Genomic DNA, 24,691 nt, shown 5'->3' on the forward strand with positions numbered 1-24,691 from the left:
AGTTCAATGTGGGCAAGTGCACTTGTAAATCACCTATCATAAAGTGGACAGATGTGTTGAAAGAATCTCCAAAAACAAAATTCACTGAAACTGAATGTAGCCTCTCACAACAAGCTCCCACAATGATGTCAGTGAGTTCCTAGAACACTTACCTAGCAAGAGACCCTCTAAAAGATAGCTCCATTTTTTGGGTGGGGCACCCCCTCATATTTGAATTAGAGTGTAATAAACAGTATAATACAATCAGGAAGCAGTTGTTTCCTCCATTTCTGCCTAAACATTTTTTTTATAGTACTTCCTTTGTTGATGGCATCTTAGGTATGATCTATAACTATTTGGTCATTTCTATAATTACCATCCTTAATTCCATGTTCTCTGTTCTATTCTTTTGGCATTCCTATTGAGCTATTATAGATTTTTGGTATCTACTATCCATAGTGTTTTCAGGCCATCAATTTTAACTTCATCTACAACCATTCTTTTATTTGACCTATCCATCAATTTTTCTGACATATGTCTACATTTGTATCTTTATCTACTCTGTGTGTCTATTTATCTAAATCTAACATATATATATGTGTGTGTGTAGATGCATGTGTGTGTGTGTGTGTGTGTGTGTGTGTGTGTGTCTGTGTGTGTGTAAAATCTCTAATGGATCCTAATGGCAATTTGCTTTTGTTTCATACTTTATTGGACTTCCTATTTAAAACCCTCTGATGGCTTCACTTATCAAGTGAAAGAAGCCCATTCTTCTTTTGGCCTAGGAAGTGCTACATGATCTGGTTCTTGCTTCGTTCTCATTTCTTCTCCTTCCTTCCATCTTCGTCCTTGCTTAATTAACTTTAATTAATTATACTTCTTTTAATGTCTTCTTCTGATTGCTAGTACTACTATTTTCTTGGGTGTATTTTGGTTTGTTATGTAATTATATGGTCTCCACACTTTTCAGATAATTTGGAATCTTTGGCTGTGAGCTTATCTTTGCGTTCACAATTCCTTAAAAACTTACTGATGCTTCTTTCTGTAGAGTCCACCTAGGTGAGAGGGAAAGAAATTACTTCCAGAGTTCATGTTCCTCACTTTTTCAGTAAGATGAGAGATTGATGGGATAATGACTTTGCATTTGGTCTTCATCTTCTCTCAGCTTTGACTGGTTTGAACTTTTAACTAGGTGGTCCAGATCAGTTGCGTCTCCCACACCCCCAGCTTCCACCACCTCTAGTTAGAGATATCATTGTGATTGATCTCACTTTATTTGGCATTCTCTTCCACATGTTTGCAACCTGTCTTGAGATTTCCCTCTTAGTTTGAATCTCATGTTCTTTAACACTATTACATTATGAGTATAGTGTTAAGAACCCATATAGTATAACGAACTCACGCTTATTTGGGGTAGATAAGGAAAATAAAATATTGTTGATTAGATAATTTAACCTGAGCTTCATAGATACCTGAGCCAGAAATAATACATCATTGACTCTTTAGACTGAGAAAATACAAGGCTCTTGTTTTTTTTTTGCTGCAAAAACCTTTATTTTTATGTGGTCCAGGGTGGTTAAAAAGCTGCCCAGTGGCTGGAGGGGGAGGCTCTGGCAGAAGAAGCCCTGATACTTTGAGAGGGGGCCCCCCCAGAGGCCGCTTGAGGGTGAGCCTTTCGAAGAGATACTCGCCCAGCCCAGACTCGGGCTGGGTCAGCCTGCGAAGGTTGGTCAGGTGGTCACCCATCTTCTTGATGAGTTTCACCTCCTCATCTAGGAAGTGGTTCTCCAGGAAGTCACAGAGATGGGGGTCTGTGGATCCCAGGGCATGAAGGTCCAAAAGGGCTTGGTTCAGGCTCTTCTCTAAGGCCATGGCGGCTTCCATAGCATCCAGGGTTTTACCCCACTCATCTTGAGAGGGCTTCTGGGTATCCTGGAAGAGGGCGCGGCCGCCACGCTGGTTTTGCATCTTCAAGAGACGCTCGGCGCCCTCGTGCTTCTCCTCCGCTAATTCGCGGAAGAAGTGGCCCACACCTTCCAGAGCCACATCGTCGCCGTCGAAATAGAAGCCCAGAGAGAGGGAGGTGTAGGAGGCCCGCAGATGCAAATTGACCAGGCGGTTGACGGCTGCCTCCACCTCGGTGGAATAATTCTGGCGAACCTGGGAGCTCAGGGTTGGTCGGCAAAAAGGAGCTAACTGCAAAAACGGTGGTCGCTGGTCCCAGAAACAGGAGGTGGCCGAGAAGGTGGTCTCAGAGGTTGCAAGTAGAGAGGAGATCGGAGGGCAGTGGGAGGCTGGAAGAGAGGGAGTCCCTGGGTCTGTTCCGTCCAAACACTGTTGAAGCAAGAGACAGATCCGTGGGACCGCCCAACGCACTGCCAAGGCTCTTGTTTGTAAAAGAGTTTGTTATAGCAGCATCAATGCATGTGGGACTTGTTCCCTACTTCCTGAAGTACATATAATACAAGGTTTTGTGTTAGACATTCAGTGTTTACTGGATGTCAATTCTGATCAGAATACTGTCATACTTAAAAAGAAAATATCTCTTATCAGAAATTAATTTAGACCCAAAGAACATTGGGCATTTAAACAATTGGCTTAAGCAAATTCCTTATTTTTTAAAAAGTCAGTGTCTTTTTTTTCCCATTTACAATTGAATTTCTTCTTCTTCTTTTTTTTTTTGAGTTGGAGTCTCACTCGGTCGCCCAGACGAGTGCAGTGGCCGCTCCCGGCCACCGCAGCCTCGACCTGCTGGGCTCCGGCAATCCTTCCGCCTCAGCCTTCCGAGTAGCCGGAATTACAGGCACGCGCTACCACGCCTAGTTGATTTTTTGATTTATTGTAGAGATGAGATCTCTCTGCCCAGGCGGGTCTCGAACCCGCGGGCTCAGGCAATCCACTCACCTCAGCCTCCCAAAGGCGCGGGATTACAGGCTGAGCCACCGAGCCGGGTTTACAATGGTTAATTTCATTCCCACCTTTATACGACCTGATGGAATAGATAATGATAATATTGAAAGAGAATGTTTCTTAGGTTTTATTCAGGCAAAAGTTGACAGAACAGATTTAAGTAAACAGGAAGTTATTTGACTGTTAACCTGATTATACTTTCAACAGGTCTCAACTTTAGAGACCACTGATCACTAAGTAGCAAATGTATCCTTGTAATGTTCCTTTAGGTTTTATTTAAGCAAAAGTTGACAGAACAGATTTAAGTAAATAGGAAGTTGTTTGACTGTTAATCTGATTATGCTTTCAATAGGTCTTAACTTTAGAGACCACTGATCACTAAGTAGCAAATGTATCCTTGTAATTTTTAAAATTCTCTATCTTTCCCACGGGGAAATAGAAAGCTCACCTTGGTCCCCAAATTTTCAGTGCTTAACAAAGTTAATATAATAATGGCCTTCCCCACCCTTAGTGTCGTGTTTAAGATTCAAATTGGTGTAGGAGTTTCCGTTGAAATTGTTAGAGGTTTTTTTGGTTGTTGTTCATTGGACATGATTTTTGGCCTGGTTTTGATGTTACTCATTTGTTTTTGGATCAGCTTTTACCATATGGCTGAGATTTTTTGTGTTGTGGTAATTCTAAGTTGCAATACTGCTCTTCTGAAAAGTGGAACTGAATGGAAATTAAACCTTAAAAAAACACTATGTCTGAACAATGTTAAACATCTGCCTTGAACTGACAAGGCAGGGAAGGGCATTTCTTGTGAACCTAAGACCTGTGTTGATCTGGTTTTAAAATAAATACCAGCTTGAAAATGAAATCTTATTATGTAAATGCAGCTGTTATTTTAGTTTATAACTAGAAGTACAGAAAATAATTTAAAACTCTAAGTTACCAAATAAGAGGATTTTTAACTTCTTACAGGGACGTATTAGGTTCAGCATAATGTTGACTTTTCCTGTTTAAATATTCTGTTTTGAATTAGCCTTTGGAAAAGTGGTGTTATCATTTTCCTTGAAAATTCTTAACTCTATCAGGCTGTCTTATTTAAAAATGGAAATTAATTACTGACATATAGTTGAAACCTTGCTTTTATATGGGAAATTTGACTGAAAATATAAGTGCTGCATACAATGGGTATTTATGTTCCAAAAATAAAGATTAAACATAATTGTGAATCCTCTTCTGTTCATCCCTCCTACCCCTATGGAGTGGAAAGTTGTTTGTGTTGCTAACACTATTCAATTTTTAATCAGTACTCCTGTTAGTAGTAAATAGAATTCACATCAACATAATCTAGTCTTTCTTTTGCAGTTTATTGTTATTTTTCTTTACATTAAAGCAAAAGCTTATCTCCAAGTTAAAAGTGTGTATGGGGAAAAAGTTCTATTATTTATAACAAAATCAATTTTCTTTCAGAGTGTTTTATTGAATGCCAATTAGACAAAATATAATGTGGAGCTAACAAAAGAAAGACAAAAATATATATTAGAGGAACTTGAAATCAAAGGAAATTTTACATTAATATTACTGATCGCTTTTTGGTAAAATATTAATAGTTTGATGGTTTTACAGAAAGATATGATTGCCCAGGAGGCCAGATGACTTAGTAGACATATCACTGAATTTTGAAACCAACAAAAAAATGACCTGTGAAAGAAACCAAGCCAAAACAAATTGAAGTTGAAGTGGTTTTCTCATGGTGCACACCCATGAAATAGCTTTGTCATGATTTTATATTGGCAAGCATCTCATCAAGATCATAATGAGGCAAGGGGATAGACATTGCTTGCGGACTACATCAACGTTATTATCCATTTTTTTTTTAGTTTAGTGTTGGAAAGTAATACCAGGGAACTTACAAATCCTCAACCTAACATTTTTAGTAAATAACTGCAATTATAGAATTTTAGGGAAATTATTTGAAAGAGTTTGATTTGTTTTTGTTTACAAATTACTTCCCTTCACAGACCAAAACTGGGACCTGGTGAAACATTTTACATATAAAATATTATTTAGTTCTCATGACAACTCTATGAGATAGGCATGTTTATCATCCATATTTTACAGTTGCAGAGACTGAAGCTTAGGAAAGTTAGGCAATGTTCCCAAGATGGCACAAGTAGTTGGGGGGGGGGTGAAGTGGGAAATGAACAGGACCATCTTTCTGAGACAATCCTTTGTACCATGTTTCATGGCAGCTGAAAGAGGATGGGGAAGTGGGGCAGTAACTCCATGTGTGCAAGTCAGGAGGGGTGCTGTTGCATCTGGGTACAAATAAAAATAAGTTGGCATAAGATCATGGAGGGAGTAGAATGCTCATTATAAAAGTTTTGAATCTAATTTTGTAGGCATGGCAAAGGTGGGTTTAGGCTATTTCTGAACCACCAGAATGGCTTTATTCTAGGTTTGAGTCTAGGTCTCTGGTAGTTGAGAACAAAGTCATATTGGACAATGGAGACATAAATAAACAATCATTTCTTTATTCAATAGTTCTACAATCGTTTAGTGTTACTCCATAAAATTATATGTCCTTGAAGTCGGTATATGTGCATTAATTTTTATTTAAAATTGTTAAAAACGCATGTCTCCTGCAAAAAATTTATTAACTGCCATTTTTGTTCCAAACTAATATATTGCATTTTCATAATTTTGATAATATAAATAATGCTGCAATTAATATATTTGACCTATCTTTATTCTATCAGTTAAACTTTTTTTTTGAAAATATCCAAGATGAAATTGCTGGTTCAAATAGTATACACATTTTAAATTTGAATCACAACATATTTAATATGTATAGATGTGAAAAGAACGAAAAACCAAAGTCATAGGTTTTAAAAACTGTACTTTTTCACTTTTGCAATCTCAAAGATAATTAAGTTAAAATATTCTAACAAGTACTTAGAAGTAGGTCTTTGAAATTATTAAATGATTCTATATTTATTCCTAGAAATTAACTTTGATCAAGTTTCGCTTTATGCATTATTTTCATTTTTTCTATTGTTTATCTTTTCATTGTGATTTCAGTAAAAATGGACTTAGAAAGTTTCATGACTGTATACCTATGTGGTCTCCAAAATGAAATAAAAAAGATTATTTAAGAAATTCCAGAATTCTTCAAGTCAAGGTTATATTCACAGGGTGTTAATAATTTGGCAATGAGTTCATTTCAAAAATGAAAACAATTTTGAATATTCTTCTGAGTGATTTTGCCACAGATATATTTCATAATACTGTAGTAAGTTCAAGTTCTATTTGTTAGATTTCAGTGTTTTAAAGTCTATCTTCACAGCTGCAAATGACAACTTCTCAGCTGTTCTCAGGAATTCATGGGAGGTGGCCATGAGGAGGTGACCTGCCAAGAGGTCTGATAAATCACTGTTCACTCTGGGTAAAAGCAAGGGTAGAAAAATTCATTTGTAAAGATTATTCAAAACAACTGAAATAAACTTGATTCTTGGTTTCTGCTAATACCTCATTTGTCCACCCTTCTTTTCAATTATCCCTCCCTGCTCAAACATGTACACCCAATTACAGTTTTGAAAGGGAAGATTATTAGCTTTAGCTTTAGGCGTTATATACAAAGCAAGATTTATCACCCAGTAGGTATGTGTTCCTGAAAGTTTTACCTTACCTTACCTTAGTTGCCACATTTGTGGAAGGCAGATCAGAGCTATTTCCTAATACTAGTTTGCATTTACTTGCCAATTAACTGTTTGGGTTTGAGGCTAAGCATTTGACTATAGTTCTATAGTTAGTCATTGTCATAAACACTATCTCCAGACCCTACACATACTTTGAAATTAATGGCGATGCCATACAACTTTTCTTTATGTAGGTTATATCCATCAACAGACACCTCATTAGAAATTAAAGAAGTTTAAAGAATATCTATTATTAATTTATTTAAAAATAGTAACCGTAACAAACATGTTAAATTAAATTACATATTTTAATTAAAAATCATTTAAAAAGCTAGAAGAGTGACATTATATTACATATCACAAATCTCTGTAATATGTTTAATAGAAAAGAACTGGAATCTTCAACAGTTATTGTCTTCAGTTTTTCAATCTGTTGCTTTGATTAAAGTATTTGAGGAAAATGCAGTCCCATACCAATATGTGGATGGAAAGGAAAGTACTACTTAAATTGTAGTCTCTGATAAATGTGAATATTCTATTTTGGAAGAATAAAAACTATAGAACTGGGAGTTTGATGAAGATTAGTTACAATATGGAATCTGAAACCCTATCAGTGAACATTTTATAGCCTTCACCTTAAAATCTATTGGTTTATTTTATACTGTCAATGGATTACTTACCTATGCAAGATTTTGTAACATCATGCATTGGTTATTTGAACAATAGTAATTCACTGAATTAGGCAGATTTTCCAAATGTTGTTACAATTTGTTATATAATATCTAGAGACAACAATCTTGAATATCACCACTGATCTCACCCGAAAAGTCTTTTAAGTGTTGGAAAGGTGTCAAGCTCACAGTAACCTATACACATTTTGCAAAGCTTTAATTATGACTTGAAAACTTGAATTTTAACAATTAATGTCTGATGATTTCATTAAAGTCACAGACTTACTTCATTTCAGAGAAAATATCAGCAAATGTTGTAGTTTAAATAACCATTTATCTATCATTCATTCTTTCAAGTAACAGTAACATTCAAGGAAGAAAACAGCTTGTATGACTCACAAATCAAGCATTTTATTTTCCTTCAGAAAACAATAATATAAGAATATGCAAAGTGCTTTATATATGCACTTCCTGATTCTTCACACAGAATAATGAAAAGATATGTGCATGATTTAGTAAAATTAATTATGCAACTACTTCATTACAGATAGCATTAAGTGAATAAAATATTTTACATACATACATATTCTGATTTATATTTAATTTTTTTCATTTATCCATTATTGCATAGTACTGATATAAGTTAAGAGCAGGATCTTTCTCTTAAGTAAGATTAATTCCAACTCTTCACCTTTGTAGCTGTGTGAGTTTACATTTTGCAAACTTCCTGAGTCTAAGTTTTGTCAGCTAGAGGTAATTTTATATGTAAGTATATACACAAATAATGATACTTAAAGAGAACTATGGCCTGTATAGTACAATTACTGTGAGGATTAAATTAATATATGAAATTCTAAGTGCAGAAAATATTCAAAGGTTGCTTTGAGAAAAGCAAGCATTCAGGTTGGCAACAGTCCCCAATCTTTTTGGCATCGGGGCTAGTTTTGTGGAAGACAATTTTTCCAAGGACTGGGAGGGTAGAGGGAATGATTTCAGGATGATTCAAGCACATTACATTTATTGTACACTTTATTTCTATTGTCATTATATTGTAAAATATATAACAAACTAATTATACAACCCACGATAATGAAGAATCGGTGGGAGCTCAGAGCTTGTTTTCTTCCTGCAACTGGATGATCCCATCTGGGAGGGGTGGGCGGCAGTGATACCTGAAGTGTGTTGCTTCTCTTCAGTCTACTCTGTAATTTTGTTCTGGCTGCTGTCACTGCAGAAAACCCTACTTCACAAAGACAGAATGTTGGAAATGGAAGTTGGCTTTTCAGTGCTGATCTGACAGGCAGCAGAGCTCAGGTAGTAAAGCAAGCAATGGGGAGCAACTGTAAATACAGATGAAGTTATGCTCCATCCCCAGCTGCTCACCTTTTGCTGTGTGGGCTGGTTCCTAACAGGCCATACACTGGTGTGGCCTCCAAGTTGAGAACCCCTGATATATTTTGTTAAAACAATAAGATCAAGAGTTGTTTTGTCAGGCACAGTAGCTTATGCCTATAATCTCAGCACTTTGGGAGGCAGAGGTGAGAAGATTGCCTGAGCCCAGGTGTTTGAGACCAGCAACTTGGGGAGATCTCATCTCTACAATTAAAAAATTAATAAATAAATAATTAAAAGAAAATAGCCAGGCATAGTGGCACGTGCATGTAGCTCCAGCTACTTGAAAAGCTAAGGCAGAAAGATCACCTGAACCCAGCAGGTCAAGGTTGGGGTGGCTGTGAGTGTGCCACTGCACTCTAGCCTGTGTGACAGAGTGAGACTCCAACACATACACGCACACAAAAGAATTATTTGCTCAGAGGCTAAACCCATGTCTCCTGGTTCCAAGTTCAAGGATTCTTTCAGTGTGCTAGGCTATCTTCCAGTTTGTATCAAGGCAACAGAAATACACAAAGATGATCCCCTGTTTTAGGTTGGTTAATGGTTTTCTCTTTACCAATTTCAGTTTTCTGTTTATTGAAATGAGTTTTGTTTTGAGTGTAAAATTAGACTTTCCATTATCATTTGGATCATTGTACTGCATTTCGGAAAGGACAGGTATGTACTCTCAAATGCATTTTTAAGCATAATTGAATGTTATTTTGGGTCCATTAGGCATGATGCCTGTCTACTAAGGTTTTAGCAAAAAGCTCATTCAAGTTATCTGCAAAATAATCTCTCAGGTGATTTTTCCCCCCCTACCATATGCTCCTGTTATTCTGATTGCCTGAGGTAAAAAAAAAAAAAAAGTCAATTATCCCTTTAAACTCTTTCTGATAGTCAAAGTTGCTTCAAATTGTATGTAATTAGGAATATATAGACCTTTCAGATAAAGCTTTTCTATCAGATCCGACTATAGTAGATGCCTTTTTCATTCTACATAGTATAAAGAAATATGCATAAACAGCACCTGATATTTAACATAATATAATTCAAGTAATAGTAACAAAAACAACTATAACAATATCAATAGCAGGAGAAACACCAATAGAAATCTGTCCCTGAGTTTGTCTCTTTAATCTTTTCTCTGTGACTTTTTTATTCATTTGGAACGTTTACTTAAAACTGTAATGGAGCATAAGCAGAACCACGATGACATATATTAACATTACCAAATAGTGTTCATTTTTAATGGATTAATATGCTAAAAATAGATAATTGTAATAACTATCAGTTCTGTCCCTTTTCATTACAAGTTACCCATTAAAATTTTCATAATATGATCAAGTTTTTAATATACCATTTATAGTCAAGAAGTAGAGTGAGAAGGAAAAACTTGCTTTCCCAGTACCTCATCTGCTTAGCACTGTTGAACCAGTGTGTCTCTGAACATTCTCTACAATGTATGTTAAGAAAAAACAAAACAAAACAAAGCTTTTCTTTTTGTTCTTCTTCACCATGTGAACATTGAGAAAAAGATATTATTGCCTTCACTCTCCTCTTTTTTTTCTCTTTTGTCACAGAGAAAAAATCTGAGTCTATTTCATGAGTTCATTTTTATAAGAGATGAACTAGATTAAGTCTAGACAAAAGTAAATTAGTCAACCAGGTAGTGTGGGCTTGACATGAGACAGATTTTCAATAGATAATGTTTTAAAGACAAAAACATCTTGTACTCTTGAGTCAATGGGCACTTTCCAACATTCCACAGTGATCTTTAGGATTTAATTTCTGTGTCATTATTATTATTTTTTTTAACCAGTCATCCTTCTTTGTCTTTGTAGTGTCTAGTCTTCTGTTTCTGCAGACATTTGCTCTATTTTAAAATAATCATGATTGAAGAGAAATGAAAAATTATTTGAGTAAAGTTTCTTTTATAACAAAATTGTTATTGAACTACCATGCATACGCTTTAACAATAAACCTTGACAATAAAGACAAAATAACGTGCTTTCTTCTGTTAACCATTTCTTCACTAATAAAGCTATTTCTAAAGTTTCCAGATTAACTGCCAAAAGGTAACATTCATCATTTGACTATTCTCATATTGGATTGTTCTTTTGATCTAAAAATAATTATCATAATAAAATCCTATATTAGGTTTTATTAAAACATATGTGCATAAAGTAAGAGGGACTAAATAGCAGCATGCAGACATATTTAAGAGAGATTAGGCATATTTAAGAGAGATAGGCATAATTAAGAGAGATTACATTGACAATGCTGTGTAGAATAGACAATAAAGTGAGTGAGATAAAATAAGTATGTCATTTTGGACAATAAATCAGATATAGGTTGTCCAGTTCTTCATTTCTATTCTTCTTTACCCGGTCATACTCTTCTAATCAATTTTTTTTTCATTTTTATTTTAATGCAAATGGCATTTAGTCACAGTTAAATATCTAAATAGCATAAAAGATTGTATATCATGTAAGGTGAAACTCTCCCCTTCTACGGATTCCTAGACAGGTTCTCTGTAGCAGTTTCTTGTGTATTCCAACCAGTCTTACATTAATTAAGACTTAGAACTAGGCCTTCTTGTCTCTCACTCTGTAAGTTATTTCCATTATATTATGTATACTCATGAATTTAAAACTTCATCTATTCAGAAAATTCCTACATTTTTATGTCATGCTTACATAATTCAATTTTATACTAGATGTGTCCATTTGCTTGTCTAAAATATACCACAAAACCAATAAACCCAAAATTGAACTCATAATAATCACTTCTACACCGGACCCCTCCAAGGCAAAATTCCCCAGCTTCATGAATGGTATCATGTAGGGTTAAACACCAGACATTATCGCTGACACAGCCCTTCTCTTCCTCACCATCATATTCAACCAATCTCCAGTCCTGTTGATTTTACCCTGTTAATTTGTTGTTAATTCATGAACATCTCTCCATTTGCACCATCACCATCATATTAGCCCAAACTACTTTTATCTAATACTGCTTTTTTGGGTTCCTAAAAGTTTTATCTACATCTATGTGATCCCTCTTTATCTATGCTATGCATAGCAGAATGAAGGAATCTTAACATTTGAATCAGACGATGTCATTTATTTGTATATATTTTTTATTATTGTGCTTTTCAAATTTCTTCAGAAAAATGGAACCAATAGAATGTCTTTCTCTCTCTTTCTGAAGGGAGGAGCAAGAGAGAGAAAGACGAGAGAGAGAGAGAGAGAGAGAGAGAGAGAGAGAGAGAGAGAGAGAGAGAGGAGAGAGAATTTTATTACAGGCATTGGCTCACATAATTATGGTATGGTGCTAGGAGGTCCCATAATCTGCCATTTACAAACTTGAGAAGCAAGAAATCTTATATTGTAATTCAGTCTGAGTTCAAAGGTCTGAGAATTGGGGGCACTGATGTACCAGGACAGGAGAAGATAGATGTCTCAGCTCAATAAGAGAAAATAAATTTGCCCTTTCCTCATTTTTTTGGTTCTATTTTGGTTTTCAATTTATTGGATGATGCCTACCCACATTTATGAGGGTGATCTTCTTTACTCAGTCTACTAATTTAAAGAATAATATTTCCAAAAACACCCTCAAAGACACACTCAGAAATAAGGTTTTTCTAGACATCTGGGTATCTCTTAGTCCCATCAATTTGGCACATAAAATTAGCCATTATAACTGCCTTTAGCATGAAAACATACAAAAAAATTTTTAAATATTTTTTTAAAAGATACAATATCTGATCTCTTTGTAAATCTCTGACCTTTTTTACATGGATCTCCATTTTTGAGCTGTAATGTCATACAACCTTTTACTCAGTTCCTATAGGCATTCTGCTCTTCCTGCTTCAAGGCCTTGTCTACATTGTCTTTCTGCTTGGAAGGCTTAACTCTTACTGATGCTTCCTCTTTTACTCAAGCAGTGTTAAAAGTTGAAATAGTTACTATATTTCTTCCTTGCAGCAATTATCACAGTTTGTAGCTATAGTTTATCTGTACAGTTATTGATGCTGTAATGTTTTCCACTGAACTCTGTCTTCTATGAGACAAGAAAGTCTACTGTAAAGAGCATAGATTCTGGAGCCAAAAACCAAGTTCAAACCCAAGTTCTAGTTTATAATCATGGGCAAGTTATTTAGTGTTTAAGTATTATTAAATTTCCATCTGAAATGCATTCAAATCTCTGTAAAAAATAAATAAATAAATGAATTTATGTTAATTGCTTAGAATAGTACACAGTATTTTGGAAATATCATATAAATGTTAGCCATTGCTATTTTGTTTTGCTTATAGTTGTTTCTCTGACACTCAGCAGAATATCTGGGACATGGTGGGGAACAAATTTAAATTTATAATGCTAATAAATGAGGACAACAATGATTTAAAAAGGAAAAAGGATGTATAAATATATTGCTTGAAAAAAATCTGAAAAGATTTTGTGAATGAAGTGTATGATTCATGATTAATAAATCACCTGACGTATTCTTCTTGTGAACTTCTGCATAAGAAAGGGAAAAAAATTCGCTTTTGTCTTTAAATTACTAAATTTGGAATCTCTTCGTTATACTCAATTAGTCTTTCCTACTAAAAGAAGAAATGTATATCTAAAGACATGCATTTCTTGACCCTAAGATTTAATGGTGCTATGACCTGAAATTACTGATATAATTTCTTTGATTGTATTTCCCATGAATTGGGACAGTGATAATTGTCAGGGTTGTTTAGAGATAACATATGTCCATCACTGAACCCTGTACTTAAGCTAGAGCAGATGACCAACAAATTATAGCAGTTATTATCATTGTTGTCCTTCCATGTCTATGTCTTCTATTCCTTCTTAAATAAAATATAGATTGTATATATTGTAACATATGCTCATGATAAACCTGCTCATTTTAAAATCATCTCATGGCCTGTCATTTACATTCTGTCTTAGTCTGTTCTGTTCAGGCTCCTATAACAGAATATCATAGACTAGGTGACTTATAAACACAGAAATTTATTTCTCATGGTTCTAGAAGCTAGGAGGTCCAAGATCAATGCACAGTTTATTATTAATACATTCTAATACTGTTCTCCAATGAGAATGTATACACTATAGCTAACAGAAAAGAAACATAAGCTAAAAACCTTAAGCTAAGAGAATTTTATTAGCATTCTCCTAAGTAGGAGGACTTTGCTTACAAAATCCGATAAGACTTCTTCAAGTAAGTGGTAATTGAGTTTAAATTTGAAATTTGAGTCTAAGTTAATTAAAGAAAATTGAGAGAGAGGACATTCTTGAGAGAAGGAATGTTACTTTTTACAAACAGAAATAGTGACTGTCATTTTTCTGGACTTGCTTTTCAAGGATATTTGTGTGTTTTTTTTGAGTTGGAGTCTCACTCTGTCGCCCATACTGGAGTTCAGTGACTGCTCCCGGCCACTGCAGCCTCGACCTGCTGGGCTCTGGCGATCCTTCCACCTCAGCCTTCCGAGTAGCCGGAATTATAGGCGGGCGCTACCATGCTCGGCTAATTTTTATTTTATTTTATTTTATTGTAGAGATGAGGTCTCGCCTGCCCAGGCGGGTCTTGAACCCGCGGGCTCGGGCAATCCACTAACCTCAGCCTCCCAAAGGCGCGGGATAACAGGCTGAGCCACCGAGCCTGGTTTCAAGGATATTTGTATAGCAAATAGTGCTGGTTAAATAGAGACAGTGATTCCTCTCAGAACAAAGGGCAGGTATGTTTATGAAAGATTCCCTTTCAGGGATGCTCTCCTGTAATGTAGCCCACTGCATCTGTAAACATCCATATGACTTTGTGTTGCTCTGTGAAAATTGAGGCTTGAGAACCAGATAGCAAATAATGACATTGCCATTATTGTGAATAATAAATTGTCCTTCATCTCTGACCTAGGAGACTTATGTCTTCCACCAACACCCATTAAACTTTGGATGGTTAATAGCTTGCAAGTAGGATAAAATTTCATTCTCTTCACATACTATATAAATATTGATTGCTTTCACTACTTATATTTTGACAGAAAAAAATTCTGTCTTATTTCATATGAATCATTTGACAACATTCTGTTTTTGAGTTTATGTACATGGGAAAACATATCTATTCTCTAAAAGTATTAATTCAATAAAGTTTTACTTTTATAACAAAATAAACATTTCAAGTCAAATATAATCTTATTTTCAAAGCACTAGAAACAATATGGCTTAGAATTAAATGTGTTAAGGAGCATGAAAACAATGGTGCAAGAGTTGTATTACAGCAGCTATTTTTGAACAGAATAATACAAAAAACCTCATATCTGTTATAAAGCACTTGTTAATCTAATAAAGAAAATACACTTTAAATCTCAGAAATAAGTTAAGATCATTAAATGTTTATTAGAATTCCTATATAATGAGAAGAATGTTAACTCTTCTTATTTTTGTCAGGTAATTTTAAAAAGTTAATGGCATAGCTCATTTTTTTTTCCAACTTATATTTGTCAAATGTATGTTTAGCCAAAACCTGTTTAGTTTTTAAAAATAGTGAATGATATTTTCCCCAACACAGTTATAGGATAATTCATTTGGAAAGTTTGAGAATTAAGTGATTTAATGTTACAATAATATTCAACAATACTTAGTAATAGCGAGTTTGAATTGTACCCCTCATCTTTAAAATAAAAAAATAATAACAGTGAATTGAATTCAAATAGACAGATACTTTATAACTAATTAAAGAACATTGCAAAGAAATGTGTAGTTAGACAAATTCAAATATTTTGAAACAAGAATTCTAGCTAAATAACTTTTACGCCAATATTACTTTGATATATTTTTTGATAAAGAAAGAAAGAAGTGACCCCAAAGGAGAGCTATGTGACTTTAACAAATAACTGGTTTGAATAAAAAAAGAAAAGTATCATAAGGGTTTGGGATTTAGTTAGTTTAGAATTTTATGAATGAAAATCCTCAAAACTAAAAATTACTGAATTTTTAAAAATGATAAATATGACTTCTTACATATATTATAGCCACCTTGTGAATTAATGTTAGCCATTTAAATACATAAAGTTAGAAATATATATATATTTTAGTTGGAGTCTCACTCTGTCGCCCAGACTGGAGTGCAGTGGCCGCTCCCGGCCACTGCAGCCTCGACCTGCTGGGCTCCGGCTATCTTTCTGCCTCAGCCTTCCAAGTAGCTGGAACTACAGGCGCAAACTACCACGCTTGGCTAATTTTTGATTTTATTGTAGAGATGGGGTCTCGCCAAGTTGCCCAGGTGGGTCTCGCCAAGTTGCCCAGGTGGGCCTCAGGCAATCCATTCACCTCGGCCTCCCAAAGTGCTGGGATTACAGGCTGAGTCACTGAGCCCGGCCAAGGTTAGAAATATTTTAAGAACTATTTTGCATCATAGCAGATAAAGGATTTGTGGGAACTAAAACTTATACAGTTTGTGAGTGTGGGTTGTTGTAAGAAAAAATAATGTAAAATCACGAATAAAAATTATGAAATGCAATTTTTTTCAGAAAATAGAGAAATATTTTCTATTCTGTTTAATACTGATAAATAACACATGTATAAGAAATTCAGAGCACAGGCAAGAGAAGGAAATCAGGGGCATCCTACTAGGAAAAGAGGAAGTTAAGCTATCCCTTTTTATGGGCAATATAATCCTATACCTTGAAAACCTAAGAAAATTTGTTAAAAACCTCTTTGCACTGATAAATGACATTGGTAAAGTTTCAGGGTACAGGATCAACAGGCAAAGACAGTTGCACTTTTTTTTTTTTTTTTAGTTGGAGTCTCATTCTGTCACCCAGACTGGAGAGCAGTGGCCGCTCCAGGCCACCGCAGCCTCGACCTGCTGAGCTCCGCCTCAGCCTTCCAAGTAGCTGGAACTACAGGTGCGCACTACCACGCCCGGCTGATTTTTGATTTATTGTAGAGATGAGGTCTCGCCAAGTTGCCCAGGCGGGTCTCGAACCCGCGGGCTCAGGCAATCCACTCACCTCAGCCTCCCAAGGCACAGGATTACAGGCTGAGCCACCGAGCCCGGCTGACAGTTGCATTGCTATACACCAGCAACAAGCAGGCAGAGAAACAAATAAAAATCACAATCCCATTCACAATGGCCACAAAAAAATAATAAATACCTCGACGTCTACCTAATCAGAGAAGTGAAAGACCCTTACAATGAGAACTACAAAGCATTTCTCTAGGAAATAAAAGACTACACAAGCAAATGGAAAAACATTTCTTGCTCATGGATTGGTAGCATCAATATTGCCAAGATGTTTGTCCTACCCAAGACAATGTATAGATTCAACGCAATACCCATCAAATTACCAACATCATTCTTCTCAGACTTGGAGACTACAATACAGAAATTCACATGGAAACAAAAAAGAGCACAAATAACCAAAACATTCCTCAGCAAAAGGAGCAAAATGGGAGGCATCACGCTAACAGACTTTAAATTCTACTATAAGCCTACAATAGTCAAAGCAGCCTGGTACTAGAACAGGCATATAGACCAATGGAGCAGGACAGTGATTCCGGAAGTAAACCCTCAATCTCTCAACCAACTCATCTTCAATAAAGTCATCAATAACAACCAGTGGGGAAGGAGACCTTACTTTGCAAACGGTGCTGGGAAAACTGGCTACTACATGCAGAAGAATGAAAAAGTATCCCTACCTGTCACATATACAAAAATAAACTCTAAATGGGTCAAAGACCTAAATGCAAAACCTCAAGCTAGAAAAATCCTAGAATAAAATGCAGAAAACATTCTTAGGCACATTGGAGTAGACAACTAATTCTTGATTAAATCCTCAAAAGTGAATGCCATAAAAAAATAAGATGGACAAGTGGGGCCTCATCAAACCGAAAAGCTTTCGCACAGCAAAAGAAATTATCAAGAGAGCAGGGAGACAACCCACAGATTGAGGGGGGAAAAATCTGCTAATTGTGTATCTGGCAAAAGCCTAACAACTGGAATCTACCAGGAACTCAAATGAGCTAAAAGGGGGAAAAAAAACAATAGCTGTATTAAAAAATGGACAGAGGACATGAATAGATACTTCTCAAAAGAAGACACATGAGAAGCCAACAGATACATGAAAAATGCTTAGCCTCATTAATCATCAGAGAAATGCAAATCAAAGCCACATTGAGATACTACCTAACTTCAATAACAATGGCTATCATTAATAAACCAGCAAATAACAGGTGCTGGCAAGAGTGCAGAGAAAAGGGGACGCTTCTACACTGTTGGTGGGAATGCAAACTAGTACAGCCTCTATAAAAAATACTTTGGCAGCCAGGTTCAATGGCTCAGTCTGTAATCCCAGCACTTTGGGAGACTGAGGCAAGTGGATTGTCTGAGCCATCAGGTTGGAAACCAGCCTGGGCAACTTGGCTAGACAATAAATCAAAATCTCTACAATAAATCAAAAATTAACTGGGTGTGGTAGTGCACACCTGTATTTCCAGCTACTTGGAAGGCTGAGGTTGAAGGACCACCGGAGCCCAGCAGGTTGACAGGGGTGGCAGTGAGCGTGCCATTGCACTCCAGCCTGGGCGACAGAGTGAGACTTCAACCCAAAATAAATAAATAAATAAATAAATAAATAAATAAATAAATAAATAAATAAATAAAGTGACCATTTCTAAAGGAAATAGCAACTGACCTTTCATATGATCCAGCAATTCCTCTTCTGGGAATATACCTGCAGCAATATAAATTATTCAACAAAAAAAGATACCTGCACATGCATGTTTATTGCTATTTACAACAGCAAAAACATGGAACCAACCCTGCTACCAAGCAAAAGTGGACTGGATAAAGAAAATGTGGTACATATACATGATGGAATATTATGCAGCATAAAGAAGGATAAAATCATGTACTTTACACTAGATTGGATGGGGTGGGGAAAATCATAATTAGTGATCTATCACAGAAACAAAGAACTGAATACCACATGTTCTCACTCATAAGTGAGACCTAAGCATTGATCACAATAGGCTAAGGGAAGGATCAGCAGTCTTGGGACACTGCCTGTGGGAGGGAGGGAGTGGGGGGATGGGAGCGGGGTGTAACAATACAAAGATTCCTTGGTCCTAAACCAGGGGAAGTGAGGACCAGTTGGAAGTCCAAACTTCACCTGCACGTAGATTGCTTATGTACCTAATCCTGACTCGTATCCTACATCTCTTTAATAAAATAAAATAATTTTAAAAATTCAGAAAAGCTACATAATGTAACCTCTTATGTGTAACTCCCAGACATACGTTGATAATCCACATATTCCTATGTTTTTGTAATGACATACAGCTTTATTGCTTCCTATTATCCTAATTTTTAATATCCTTTTCAACAAAGAGAATACAAAATAATCCAATCTTTCCTCTAACTGGGCTGAATAAACTTTTTGAACACATTGATAGTGGTTCTATAAAGTTTCTTTCTTCTTCACAAATTTTTAGTGGTCATATTATGAAAAGCTTATTAATACAACTGATTTTTTTTAGATTAAAAATATAGTTTATTTATAAAGTAAATTGGAGAGAGAGAGAAAGAGGGGATTCACCTCCCCAAGTTAGGGGAGGGGGCCAAAGCTTAAGAGCACATGGCCAAACCACAACTTAGCAAGGCAACGGTTACAAATGAATTTAGAAAAAAATTCCATTAAGTCTTTTTCTTATATGAATTTTCAGTGATTTCTGGATATTTTCTGTTTCTTTATGCAATGACTAAGTGATTAAACTGATTTGACACTAACCAGTTTCAGGCTCAGCATTGTTGCAGTGGTTTATTGTTATATCTATGTCCCCTTCACCAATATCAGCATTTCATGCTGAAACAGAAAAAAAGAGAAAGTTAATAAGAATGGGTACAAATGTGATTGGATGATTGGATGAGGATCTTTTAGGCCAAATAATTAACATAAAAAATTTATATTCAAAACAGAGGAGTCCAGTTTGGTCAATAGAAGGCATTAAGATAAAAATTAGAAATGTAAAAAATTACATCAAATGCCGGGAAGTGGCATCATGCCTTTATATTAGGAAAACCAAAGATTATTAATGGATAATTTAACCTGTGAATTCTACACAAGGTGAAGGGTAATGAAAATTAAATGGGAGCAAAAATACATGGCCCTCTTAACCAAGCAGAGTAAAAATAACTCACTTTTGAGAATTTTTAAAAAACATATGGCTATGTGAATCCACCGCATGGCCATGTTAATCCATTGCTGGGCCTTTCCCGGGGTATTGGAAGGGGCCAGCTCAAGTGAGCACCCCTGAAGCTTAAGTTTTACTTGCTTTGCTGTTTCATGGTCCATACACCGCACACACGTGCGCACACCCACACATACACACTAATTGCACAGGTATAAACAATAGTTTTTGTGTTTAAGTAACTATTTTTTCTTTAATTAAATTCAGGCAAGTAAGTTATTATTTGTAATAAGTGCATAAAAGGCTAGCCCTTAAATAAATTCTTTAATTAACGGTTCTTTACAATCAGTCTGTTATTTCAAGTTTACTTGGAGATGTAGAATAAGAGAGGAAAAGAGAAAAATTTCCTAAAGTGTTAACTAGGACCTGGGTTTTGATAATACACTAATTTTGGAACAAACTGGCTCTGTGCCCAGTAAAACATAATATGTGATTTTTAATGGCCTGAAGCTCTCTTGGAAGTGGCTATTAAGAACAGCTAGTTTTGTGAGTCCCATTTGCCCATGTTTCTGACACCCACTGGAAGCTGGCCCATCGGAACTCTGTAAAGTATGAACATGCTGAGGATATAAAGAAATATGGCCAAAAGTGAATCAGCCTAACAAAGAGAGATTATTCTAAAAGCCCAGAAATGTCTTTTTTCCCCCAATGAATAAGTCAGTGGAGAGCTTGATGTGAAAGGTAATGTAAGGTAAACCACTCAATAAAATATGTAACTCAAGAGGCATGTGTTTCATCTCCACTTCTGTCACTAATAGCTTGGGGAAAGTTGGGCACGTCACTTAACTTTTTTGAGCTTCAGTTTCCTTATTTGTTAGGGAGATGATATTTGTTATCACTAAGATCTTTCTGGTTATAAAATTTCACTTTTCATAATGTAGAACCTCTGTTAAAGGTCTTTACTTATAAAGGAAAATCAAATATTGTTATTCTCTACTTACAGTTTCTGTGTCCTGTTGAAAGTGGAGTTTCAAGGTTAAAATAACAGGTGTCTTACAGTTTTCAAACTATCATGATTAAATCTCTACATTTATATACTAGGGATGAAAATTAATATCTATTTCACAATTTGTTGAAAGATAGCAAAGCAAACTCAATGAGCTTAGCTCTGTCTTTTTTGAAACCTCTTGTTATATTCACATCAGTCTTACAGGACAGGTATTTCCCCAAGGGGGAGGACAAAAGTTTGAGGAATAAGTTAAATTACAGGTTATGGTATTAGTAGTGCAATTATGACTATGCATATTTGCCAACTCTGATCTGCCTTTTATCGATATTATGTATGACACACATACATCCCCATATGCCCTTTGATTCTTGCTCCCTTTCAGCTATTTCTATACTGAATAGGAAAAACATGAATGTTATTGACTGAACACTTAAAATCAAACAGATCCTTAATTGTTAATGCTATGTTATTTTTCTATTTATGTAAAAAAAAATCCTAATTAATAAACACTATAAATATCATATGCCAAGTTTTGGAGAAATCTATAAAAAATACAAGAGAACAATCTGAAATTTCACTCTTGGTCTTTTTATTCCTTAGCATGGAGTATACCTGACTACAGTTTTCTTTAATTGACTTTTTGAGTGTGAACTAGATTAATATAAACATTTTATTTTTTGCCACAATTTTAAGAGTTGTTGTTTATCACCAGATGAAGGAATACCAATTATTGATGTTATTTCTAGTTAAGTCAAAGAATAAGTAGGTTAGTCCAGTATTATTTTGTGATTCCTTTTTCTAACATATCAGGAAAATGACCTTTTCATTTATGAATAATAAATTGGTTTGACAGATTTAATATACAATTAAAAATCTTAAAATATGGATGAGTTTGGTTTGGTGGCCATAGGGGATACTTCTGATTTCCAGTAAATAAAGTTTATTACTGATATTTTCTGAAAAACTGCAAATATAAACATTTATGTAAAGCAAAAAGCATCAAAATATATTTTATGAACTTCTAAGATTTTCAAATCTGTGCAATATTTTTTAGCAAGAATAGTTTTTGTGTAGCATAAAAACATAAAGTCATGGTTTCCTTGTGTTTTGTGCCATTTTGTCAGTAGAATCTTGTAACTGCCAAGACCGCATTGGTGGGCTTATGAATGGTGATATCCCACACTCCCCACCCATGGTGAGTCATTCCATGGAATGAAGGGTGGGGAGTGTCTTAGAGTTCTGAGGCCTCTTGAAAGAAAACATACTTTGAAAGTGCAAGTCTGTTGTCCTACAGACAATCCTGAATTTGCAAGGATTCAGTGACATGTGGTTAAGGCATCTTGAACTCATTACCGGAAAACTTGAAAAAAATCCAGTATGGTTTCTTCTACATACTGTATTTTTAAAAATATGATTAAATATATGATTGCTTATGTTTGTACAGCCTTTTGATTTAGGTAATCTTTTTAAGTGGTCTAAAAGAGAAAACATTCTATTTTACAATAGCAATGTAAAATTCCTAAAGGTTCTGTACCCTATGAACTTTACATGCACTGAAATCCCATCTAGAGAAATGGCATTTAGGAGAAGAAACTGTCAAGTGCACAATTCCTTCTGCTTTTTGTTTCTTTCACTCGCTCCTCTGTCTGTGTGTGTAAAATTTCTGCTATAACTTACAAAGTGTGATAATCTATATTTTTCCCATAAGTTGTTATACTTAAGCAACATAACAGAAAAGAGATCAATTTATTTTAATTTCATGTCATTTTAAAGTTTATGCTTCCTCAGTGTGGGACAGAAGTGTTAATTACTTTGGAGAATTAGATACTTAATAGAGCAAAGGTTCACCTCGATTAAATTATGTGAGAACTGGGATAAGAATACCTGTTCTTTTCAAATGTTCATTCAACATTTACCAAGATAGTCCATGTTATAGACTATAAAGCAAATTTCAATAAGTTTACAAGCATTCAAGTTATTTTATGTACTTAAATATTATTAGATATGTAAATATTTTATGAACATATGAAGTTAAAAGAAAATACAGTAGCATTAAATAGAAATCAATAGCAGAAAGATACCTAAAATAAATCCATGCATATTTGAAAACTAAACTATACACTTCTAAATAACCCATGAGTTAAGTAGAAAAATCAAAGGAAAAATAGAAAAATATTTAGAGTTGAATAAAAATGAAAGCATTGTGTTTTAGTCTGTTTTGTGTTGTTATAACAGAATACCTGAGATTGAGTAACTTATAATTAGCAGAAATGTATTGGCTCACCGTATGGGAAGCAGGAAAATCTGATATTAAGGTGCTGGCATCTTGCAAAAGCATTCTTACTGTGTAATCGCATGGTAGAAGACAAGAGAGTGAGAGAGAGAGATAGACCTAAGGGGGACCTGAACTTGACCTTTTAGAACAAATCCAGTCCCACGACAATAAAGCGAATACTGAGGACAGTAACCATACAGAAAAATTACCTCTCAAAAGTCACAATGGCAACCAAATTTTAACATGAGTTTTGGAGGGGACAAATATTTCAATCACAGGGTATAGCATATCAGAATTTGAACAAAACTACTAAGTAAGTACTTAAAGAAAGATTTTTTCCTCGTGTAAATATTATATTATTCTATAAAATATCACTGTCATCACATATTAGAAAAATAAGGCTCAAATTAATGACTTTAACATCCACCTTAAGGAACTAGAGACAAAAGGAAAATTTAATCTAAAATAAGTAAAGAAATAAAATTTATACAGAAGAGAGAATCAATAAAATGGAAAACAGGCAAATTACAAAGAAAATTAATGACAGCAAAAACTCGAGTCTTTGAAAAAAAACAATACATTTATAAATTTTAGCCAAATAGACCAAAAAAAAAAAAAAAAAAAAAAGAAGAAGAAGAAGAAGAAGAGACACAAGCTTCAGTTATCGGGAACAGAAATATGAAATTTCTATAGATCTAAATATATTTAAAGGGTAATAATGGACTGTTCTTTATTATTTTATGCCAATACATTTGAAATGTTAGACAACATGAGCAAATTTGTTGAAAATCAAAAACTACCAAAGCTCACTCATGAAGAAATATTTAACCTAAATAGCCTATATCCATTTTAAAAGGTTGAATTTGTAATTGAAAAACCTTTTCACAAAGAAAATTCCAGGGGAGAATGTGTTCACTGGTGAATTTAATCAAATATTCAAGGAAGAAATAAAATAATTTGACATAAACTCTTGCAGAAAACGGAAAAGGATAGAAAACTTTTTAACTCATTCTATTTTGCTAGTATTATCTTATAACAACATCAGACTAAGACATTACAAAAAAAGCAAACTATAGAGGAATAGCCTTCACATACTGAGATGCAAAATTTCTAACAAAGCACATTAGCAATTCAGATCCAATATTGCACAAATTCACTACACGTGTCCAAGTGGAGTTTATTTTAAAAATGTAAATTGGGTTTGACATGTGTTAATCAATGTAACATATCATATTAATAAACCAAAAAATGATTATTTTAATAGATGTAGATGAAAACATTTGACAAAATGCAACATCCATTTCTGCTAAAAAAAAGAAAAGTCGGGCTCGGTGGCTCAACCTGTAATCCGCGCTTTGGGAGGCTGAGGTGAGTGGATTGCCTGAGCCCGTGGGTTCGAGATCCCACCTGGGCAACTTGGTGAGACCTCATCTCTACAATAAATCAAAAATGAGCCGGGTGTGGTAGTGCGCGCCTGTAGTTCCAGCTCCTTGGAAGGCTGAGGAGGAAGGATCGCCGGAGCCCAGTGGGTCTGGGTGACAGAGTGAGACTCCAACTCAAAAAAAAAAAAAAACCTTACAGCAAA

The 24,691-nt window shown here is 35.0% G+C and overlaps 1 protein-coding gene across 1 annotated transcript in view; it reads right to left on the bottom strand.

Moving 5' to 3' along the window:
* Positions 1-1,470: 1,470 nt before the first annotated feature.
* Positions 1,471-24,691, bottom strand: part of LOC103263058 — a 32,343-nt gene continuing 9,122 nt past the window's right edge. Inside the window, 2 exon segments of the mRNA XM_021713750.1 lie at positions 1,471-2,283; positions 2,285-2,365. Of these exon segments, the coding sequence (XP_021569425.1) occupies positions 1,471-2,283; positions 2,285-2,365 (894 nt within the window).

This window comes from Carlito syrichta, unplaced genomic scaffold (genome assembly GCF_000164805.1).
Source record: "Carlito syrichta isolate Samal-C Ts95f unplaced genomic scaffold, Tarsius_syrichta-2.0.1 Scaffold304711, whole genome shotgun sequence".
NCBI classification, from domain to species: domain Eukaryota; kingdom Metazoa; phylum Chordata; class Mammalia; order Primates; family Tarsiidae; genus Carlito; species Carlito syrichta.